Source organism: Mandrillus leucophaeus, unplaced genomic scaffold, assembly GCF_000951045.1.
Source record: "Mandrillus leucophaeus isolate KB7577 unplaced genomic scaffold, Mleu.le_1.0 Scaffold74, whole genome shotgun sequence".
In the NCBI taxonomy this organism is placed as follows: domain Eukaryota; kingdom Metazoa; phylum Chordata; class Mammalia; order Primates; family Cercopithecidae; genus Mandrillus; species Mandrillus leucophaeus.
Genome location: NW_012108030.1, coordinates 1,372,554 through 1,381,649, shown reverse-complemented (window position 1 = coordinate 1,381,649; position 9,096 = coordinate 1,372,554). Strand labels below are relative to the sequence as shown.

General features: G+C 51.6%; 1 protein-coding gene across 1 annotated transcript in view; it reads left to right on the top strand.

Annotated features, from left to right (window-relative positions):
• Positions 1–8,848, top strand: part of LOC105528995 (sialic acid-binding Ig-like lectin 12) — a 36,455-nt gene extending 27,607 nt beyond the window's left edge. Inside the window, exons 7-8 of the mRNA XM_011966051.1 lie at positions 6,267–6,406; positions 8,718–8,848. Coding sequence (XP_011821441.1) covers positions 6,267–6,406; positions 8,718–8,848 — 271 coding nt within the window. The remainder of the gene's footprint in view (positions 1–6,266; positions 6,407–8,717) is intronic.
• Positions 8,849–9,096: the final 248 nt, after the last annotated feature.

Genomic DNA, 9,096 nt, shown 5'->3' with positions numbered 1-9,096 from the left:
GTTATTGATATTTATTTGGCCTCTTCAATCTATGCTTTGGTGTCTTTCATCAGTTCTGGGAAGATTCTTAACCACTGTTTATATTGTCTCTGCTCTTTGTTTTCATTATAGGGCTTTCATCTAATGTTTGTCAAACTTTTTTATCTGTTTCCCCTCTTACCCTGTGTCCTGTATTTTCCAGAGAGAGGGAGTCAAGTAAACGAGTACTAGGTTAGAGGTCTGTATGAGGGAGATGCTAAGAGAACCCTACTGTTTCACTGTCTCCATCCTTTGAGCAGAGGTACGGACGGGATCAGTACTGCCCAGAAATCCTTTAGCTTGCCTCTAATCAACCCCCTCCGACTTCACACTCTGTCAGTATGCCAGGTGTTTCCCTCTTTCCCCCAATCTCTTATCTCATCCCATCACGTTCAGCAACAGGGTTTACCTACTTCCGAGGAAAAAAATCAACTCCCTGACACATACGACATCATTACCACTGACGTTGAGTGATGTACTCCCTGCCTTTTTCAGGTAAAGAGGCTTCCTTCCTCCTGTCCAAGGTAAACCTCACCTCCTCTGCTTGGGAATCCTTCTCCTCCACTGCCTTAGGAGCTGGACTCCATCAATCATCCCTTCTGGCTCCTAAATTTTCAATCATTCTTTCTTTGCCGGCACAAATCTCTCCCGCCTCAGCCCCACAGGCTTCCTCTATGTACTATCCAATATTCTTTTGGAAAAATACCTTACACCACTTCCTGATTCTCATCACACTCTTCCACTTGCTCCCCAGCACCAGGCCACTGAAACGACATTGTCTAAAGCAACCAGTGATCCTTATTCTCAACGTTATTCTCAAAATCCAGTGGCAGGTGTTCTTTCTCTTGTTCACCTTTAGGCAGCATTTAGGATTGGGGTTGGTGGGGTGAGGCCCTCACACCCAGTGGCTTATTTTCATCACAAGGGAAGCATGGCAAGGCCATCTGCTGAAAATGACACGGGTGGGAGCATGGGGGATCCGTGGGGGATTGAGAAGAGGCATGATGTGTTAGGGTGGTTGGAATAGCCACTGGGGAGAATGAGCAGGATCTGTATAAGGACAAGGAGAGCAACCACTGAGCAGTAGCAAAGGCCCAGTGGTTGCTGGAGATTAGTAATCATTAATGGTGCCAAGCATCATTGCTATGTGACATCTCCTCCCAGCAGTGGTCATTGAAAGACGTCTTAGTCCATTCAGGCTGCTATAACAGAATACATAGACTGGGTAGCTTATAAACAAAAGAAATTTACTTCTCACAGTTCTGAAGGCTGGGAAGTTCAGGATCAAGGCACCAGAAGATTCGGTGTCTGGTGAGGGCCTGCTTCCTGGTTCACAGACGGCACCTTCTGGTTGTGTCCTCACATGGTATACAGGGAAAGGGAGTTATCTGGGGTCCCTTTATAAGGGCACTGTAATCCCATTCATGAGGGCTACACACTCCTGACCTAATCACTCCCCAAAGGCCCCAGCTCCAAATACCAAAACACTGGAGATGTTGTTTCAACAGAAGAATTTTGGAGGAACACAAACATTCAGACTATAGCAGAAACCAAGGAGTAGATGATGGCATTGGGCTAGGTTTGAGTATTCATGGACAACATGCTAGGAAGGGTGATGGAGTGGGGAGGTGGGAGATGGGGAAGCGAGGAGGCTGGAAGGTGAGAGCACTTTAACTGAGGAGCCATTGTACCTAGTGGGGTGGGGAGGGAAGGAATGGAAGAGAAACTGAGAGAGTCTCCATAGACTCTAGAAAATATAGTGTCTTGGGATTGGAGCTTCCACCTGTGATATCATATAATGGGAACAGTTGGAAGGGGAGCACAAAAATACTGGATGGATAGAAGAACTAGGCAGATGATGAAGTATTGGAATTTGCATTTTCATAAGTGGAAAAGTTTTTGGGAGATAATGAACCCTTGGTAGTTAAAGGAAACAGTTGCCTTCATCAGGTCTCTTCCAGTTGTGAGTTATAAGGGCTGAACTCAACCAGCTCAAAGAGAAAGGTAACAGTTCTGATCATCTGTTGCTATGTCTCTACCCCTGTCTTAGTCTATCTGGGCGGCTACCACAAAATGCCATAGATTGGGCGTTTTGTGCACAACAGAGATTTATTTCTCACAGTTCTGGAAGCTAGGAAGTCCAAGGCCTGGGCGCCAGCAGGTTCAGTGTCTGGTGAGGGCTCTCTTCCTGATAGATGACATCTTCTCACGGTGTCCCCACTTGGTGAAAGGGACTAGGGGGTCTTGCTGAGGTCTCTTTTATAAAGGTTTTTGTCTCATTCAGGAGGGTTTCATCCTCATGAACTAGTCACCTCCCAAAGGCCCCACTTCCAAATACAGTCACCTTGAGGGTTAGGATTTCAACATGTGAATTTGAGCGAAGGATATAAACATTCAGACCATAGCAATCCCCCAAAATACAGTGGCTTCAAACAATAATCATGTTAGTATTTTTCATAATTTCCTAGATTAGGAATTTGGGCAGGGCCCAGCTGGATGCTCCCTGTGGTGTCACTTGAGGTCACTTGAATTGGGCTAGCATGGAGAGTCCAAAATGCTTTCATTCACAAACCAGGCATTTGGTGACGACCAAAAAGACGAGAGTCAAGCATAAAAATCCTCTGGGAATACAGAGGCCTGGCCTAGGGGGTTGCCAGTGACAGAAATGAGGAGAGGAAGGGAATGTTCTGGCCCAATAGCCAGAGGCTCAAAGTAGCAGAAGGAGACTCTTTCTTCAGAGGCTGAGGGTTCTAAAACAGAAGAACACATGTGGGCTCCAGGCCTCCTGGAGAATCAGGCCAGAGGCAGGGTCGCTCTCAATGGGGAGAAGGCTTCGGAGGTGGTGTCCTGGGGAAGGAGAAGGAAGGGATCTGGGAAGAGTGGGGTGCAGGAGGTAGGAACCAAACACAGCAGAAGATGGGTGGAGAGTCCAGGACAGGAGAGTGTGGTGGTGGTGCCCTAGCCAGAGGGCTGAGCAGAAGGCATGGGGAAGGTAGATTGGGCCACAGGTGTGGAGGTGTCCCCTGCAGGCGGGCTGGTGGCTCTGGAGCTGAGCTGTGCCAAGTTCCCTCAGGAGGCAGACATTGGGGGCCTTGGGAGGGCAGGAGGAGAGTCACAGTGTGTCCAAGCAAATCCAGTACAAGCATAGGAGCGGGTTGTGAATGGGAGGAAAACCTACAATAAAACAAAATGGTGGCCAGACACGGTGGCTCACGCCTGTAATCCCAACACTTTGGGAGGCCGAGGCGGACAAATCGTGAGGTCAAGAGTTCGAGACCATCTTGGCCAACATGGTGAAACCCCGTCTCTACTAAAAATACAAAAATTAGCCAGGCGTGGTGGCATGTGCCTGTAATCCCAGCTACTTAGTAGCCTGGGACAGGAGAATCGCTTGAACCCGGGAGGTGGAGGTTGAAGTGAGCCAAGATTGTGCCACTGCACTCTAGCCTGGGCAACAGAGCAAGACTCTTAAAAAAAAAAAAAAAAAAATGAGGCTAAATGCATTGACTCACGCCTGTATTCCTAGCACTTTGGGAGCCCAAGGCAGGAGGATCGCTTGAGCCCAGGAGTTTGAGACCAGCCTGGGAAACATAATGAGACCCCATCTCTACAAAAAAAAACACAAAAATTAGCTGAGCACGGTGGCACATGCATATAGTCCCAGCTGCTCAGGAGGCTGAGGTGGGAAGATGGCTTGAGCCCAGGAGGTAGAGGCTGCAAAGAGCTGTGATCACACAACTGCACTTCAGCATAGATGACACAGTTGGACCTTGTCTCTCAAAAAAAGAAAAGAAACAATAAGTTGCAATAATAATCTTGAATTCAAACCATCTCACAAGGCTGTTTCAATGTTTTGCTATTTTCCTGCATGTCTGGATTGGTATACTTTGGCCTCATTCATAATTTTTTAGAGTATGCAAAACATGCAAATGGCCTTTATAACAGTGCACATGCTGCACACGAATGCAACGGAGATGTGTGATGCAAAGCCTTTCTCCATACATTAACTCAACAGAAATTTACTGAGCAAATTCTACATGCCAGGTCATACTGTTATAGGAAAGGGGTCCGGATCCAGACCCCAAGAGAGAGTTCTTGGATCTCGCACAGGAAGGAATTCAGGGCGAGTCCGTAAAGTGAAAGCAAGTTTATTAGGAAAGTAAAGGAATAAAAGAATGACTACTCCATAGACAGAGCAACCCCGAGGCCTGCCGGTTGCCCGTTTTCATGGTTATTTCTTGATGACATGCTAAACAAGGGGTGGATTATTCATGCCTCCCCTTTTTAGACCATATACGGTAACTTCCTGTTGTTGCCATGACATCTGTAACCTGCCATGGCGCTGGTGGGAGTGTAGCAGTGAGGATGACCAGAAGTCACTCTCGTCACCATCTTGGTTTGGGTGGGTTTTGGCTGACTTCTTTACTGCAACCTGTTTTATTAACAAGGTCTTTATGACCTCTATTTTGTGCTGACCTCCTGTCTCATCCTGTGACTTAGAATGCCTTCACTGTCTGGGAATGCAGCTGAGTAGGTCTCAGCCTTATTTTACCCAGCTGCTATTCAAGATGGAGTTGCTCTGGTTCACATACCTCTGACAATATCGTAGAGCAAACCAGGCCTCAGGGAGGTGGACACCGAAGGAGGACATATACAGATGTGTAGGGATAAATGTTGGGAAGTGCCTGGAGGAAAACGGGGAGCTGGGAGAGAGTTTGGCAAGGGGAGGGGATGCGAAGCGGCCGTTAGGTACTTGCTCTGAGACCTAAAGGAGTATGCGCAGACCGAGGGAGCCGCAGTTCTAGGCTGAGATTGCAGAGGTTTAGGAGTCCAAGAGTCCAGCAGGGCCGGATGAGCTGAGGGCTTAGGGAGAGCTTGAGAGAGGCCAACCTGTGGGCAGAGCCTCAAGGGCTCTGGTGAGAAGTTTGGGCTTCTTCTTCCTTGTGGAGGGCTGTTTCCTCTCATGCTTGGTCATCCTGGAAGGTGAACTGCTCTTCAGTGGGTACTTTACCTGCGAAAATCGTATGTGGACAATGTGGTGGGCGAGTCCCTCCAAAATGAGTTTTGTGTGAGTTGCCCAACAGCGTAACAAACTGGGCGCTATTTGTGTTCATTGCTCACTTCGTTGCTCTCTGATGCAAATCTCTGTAAATGGAGGCCTCAGCTTCTAAGGGAAATTAAAAAAAGGTTTTTTGCAACCCAAAGCCCAGGCTGAAATAGACATGCTTCCTTGTCATTGCCTTGACCAATGACTAGATTTTTTTTTTTTAGTGCCCCGTTGATGTGGGGGTGTCATACCCAGGTCCCTACCTAGTATGGACCCAAGGCCTTGTTGTCTGCTGTCACCGGACCATTTAAACCAAGTCCCTTGGTTATTATAACAGCGAGCCCCCCTACCCCGCGACCCAGCGGTGTGCAGCCAACCCTCAGTTGATGCGTGGCCTCTGATCTTCCCTCCCCGAAGTCCTTACAACCTCAGCCCCATCGGTATTTTCGGATGTTTTTGTAGAGCGAGTGTTTTCAGACAGGAAATGGACGTTTGAATCTTATTGTCTGAATGCAGAGAGAAACAATGGAAGGATCTCCACCTGGGGAGGAACAGATCTGGTCTTTAAAGTTCGCTCAGGCTGCTCTGCAGGGGACGTGGGGGCAGAAAGACAGAGCCGCCAGCCGGGGACCAGCAGGCGTCCCCTGAAGCTGCCAGAGCAAGAAAGGAAGGGGACCAGTTATGTAATCCATGGGACATCCACACAACAGAACAACACAGCTGTCAGAAAGACCAAGGCGGTGTGCCGGGCACAGACATGCAGACATGAGCCAGAAATATTAGGAGGAGGAAGAAAGGTGCAAAAAAAAGACCTGTCCAAAACTAAAAAGTGTATATGGAGACATCACAGGGCAGCAAGAGAAGCAGGAATGGACCAGACATGAAGGGCCACCAGGCTGAAGGGCTGGGCTGTGTCCTGGGGGAACTGGGGAGCCATGGGAGGTCTGTGAGCAGGAGAGGAGCTGGGCAGCTCTGGGGGACAGAGTGAATTCCAGGAGGCCCAGAAAGAGGCTTGGGAGAGGGTCCACACCAAGAGAATAGAGGTTCTTATCCCCACTTGATGGGGTGGGGTGGGGCTGCGCTGGTCACAGAACCGGCAATCGGAGGAAGCTGGTGTTCTGGGCCCAGCCCAGGGCTCCTTCTGGGAGCTGGACGGGGCAGGGACTGAACACAGCATTCACCACGGGGCTTCCTGCCTTAGAATGAAGATGCTTAACTGGTGGGAGGAACATCAGAGTCCCAAGACCAAAGAAGGCCTGACCCTTAAGAAACCAGAGCTGCTGGAGGAACCAGAAGTAGCCAGAGTGCCTGAAGCTGACATCCCACCAGACCGGCCTGGAGGTAAGTCCCTGGGACAGTCACAGGCAGGTCGTCAAACAACAGGGCCGCAGGCCAGGGTCCCCAAACCCATCACCTGGCAGAACCACCGGGAGGCACTTGTTCAGGACAGAGAGTCCCAGGCTGCCTCAACCCCCCACACCAGATGCTACATTTGCCAAAACAAAGTGCCACAGACTGGCTGGCTTGAACAGCAGATATTGATTTTCTCCCCCTCTGGAGGCTGGAACTCCCAGGTCAAGGTGCCAACAGCCAAGCTTCCTTCTGAGGCCTCTCTCCTTGGCCCGCAGATGCTGTCTTCTCCCTGTGTCCCCACAGGGTCATCCCTCTGTGTGTGCCTGGGTCCTAATTTCCTTCCCTTGTAAGGACACCAGTCATTGAACTCAGGCCCACCATGTGACGTCATTTAACCTTAATCACCTATGTGAAGACCCTGTCTCCAATACAGTCACATTCTGAGTCACTGGGGGTTAGGATGTCAACATATGAATGATGGGGGGGTGGGGCAGATTCACACTTTAAGCCACAACAGAGGCTTAAAGAGGCTGCTTGGATTCCCCGGTGTTGGGTACTCAGAGAGGGGACTGGGCTTGCCGGAGGCAGCGGAGCAGCCGAGTCTGGTTCTCCCGAAGTCTAGGGATCTGGAGAGACAGAAGAGTGTAGACTCCGAGACGGATCACGGCACTCGGCCTGGGACGTGGAAACCTGGCCCAGGCAGAGCTGCACAGACCTGCCGATGCCAGCAGTGACTCCGTCCCAGACTCCAGACCCGGAGGCCGACACCCGGTTCTCACCCATTTCCTCCCATTTCCTCGGGGAACATGCCCCGGGGCCTCCCCAGCGGCAGCCCTCGTGTTAGCCAATGTAGGGAACACGCCTAACACCTGACACCTGCCCAAGGGACACGCCACCCCAGCAGCCAGGCTGACAGAAGCAGAAACAAAACACACAGGGACACGCCAGGCATCAGCACCAGGAAACAGGCTGCTGCCGCCCACAGGGGCCGTTGTGAGCCCAGAGTGGATCCAACCCAGCCTCAGCCTTCTTGAGAGAGAGAAACTGAAGCATGCTCAGCACCATGGGAAGGTGGCTTGAAACCCTAAGGAACCCCCAAAAACACATCCACAGGGGCACTGGGAACCATGAGGCCCCAGCCTCGGCACATCTGCATGCAGACAGAGAAACTGAGGCTCACCGTGCCTCGGGCCACACCGCAAGGCTGCGCGCTGCTCAGGACTCCTGAACCCGGGACCCTTGCCCCCCACTGCGGCAGCTGACCCTGTCCTGGACATTTTCTCCTGACTTTATGAGACTCTAGTGCAGAGGTTGCAAACTCAAACGCTCACAGCCACCAGGCAGGGAACAAGAGGGGCACAGTTGGCCTAATGGGGGCCTCGTCTGCCTTGAAAGCAACTGCCCCTCCTGAAGGCGGCGGCTCGCCGTGGCGGAACTCTCCCCAACTCCTCCCTACCCGCTCCCCACAGGTCAGGAACACGGGGTGACTACAGCTCTTCATATTTTTTTGTTTGTTTGTTTTTTGAGGAGAATCCAGAGATCTCGATTTCAGTGTGAAATGTCTTGATTCCAGCACATCAGCAACTGAGAACATGTGTTTTAAAGGCAGCGCCGCCGTGGGTCAAAGAAAAGCCCAGATGAGGCCTCCCGTTTGCAAACTCGGATTAGAGGCAGAGATGTGGAGGGGACTCCGCTCCCTGAACACACTTCCTGCCCACAGCAGGCGAGGCTATTCAGAACGCAGACGCTTTGCCCAGGGCAACCAGAATCCCCAGGTTCTAGGAGGAAGCTTGGGTGTGGAAGAGTAAGGAGGGGTTTCTAGGTAGAGAAAAACATTCCAGGTGTTCACTCACGTGGCCACAAATCCCCGGAGGCCTCCCATGTGCCAGGCGCTGGGCTGGGGACAAAGAGGAGTCAGACCCAGGTCCTACCCATAAGGACCTCCAGGTTGCTACACCCCTTCGAGCAGGGCCAGGGCTGTGTCCCAAGAAGCATGGGGAGAGGGGAGGGGAGGAGGAGCTGGCATTGAGGGAGGGAGGGCTTGACCTGGCCTGGGGAGCTGAGTGTTGCTACCTGAGCCCCGCAGGCATGCAGGGAGAGGTGATGGCACCGCCAGGCACAGAAAGCTGCAAGATTGAAGGCAGGAGGCATGGCGCTGGGGGTCAGAGCACTCCAGCAAGGGCAGAGCAAGCAGCATTTCTAGGGCAGGAGGCGGATGACAGTGAGAACTGAGCCAGGCAAGGGACCACAGGCTGGGCCTGGGTGAAGCTCCTTGCAGACAGGCCTTGCTCACCCTCAGAAGTGAGGGAGGAGCTGATACTGATGGGGGTCCGCTTCCTCTCCTCTCTGAAGGACACGCACAGTGGTGACAACGTTCCTGAGTTTGACTTCAGTCCTGATGCCCCACCTTTGAAGGGTCGTGGGGACTAAGGCTGACCAGGAAAATTGTGGCATCCCTCTGGGTGGCCTGAGGGGTGAGCGCAGCAGGGACCCAGCCGCTCCACAGATAAAGGTGAGATTGGAAAGTAGAATCATCTCCCAGGAAGTGGCTATTGGGCTGAACTCTTTCCCCGAGGGTGGACTGAGGACTGAGGGTGGCCCAAGCCCTCACAGGCCTTCATTCACCTAAGCCAGAGACCCTGTGGAATTGGTCCCATTACCATGCCCATTTTACAGAG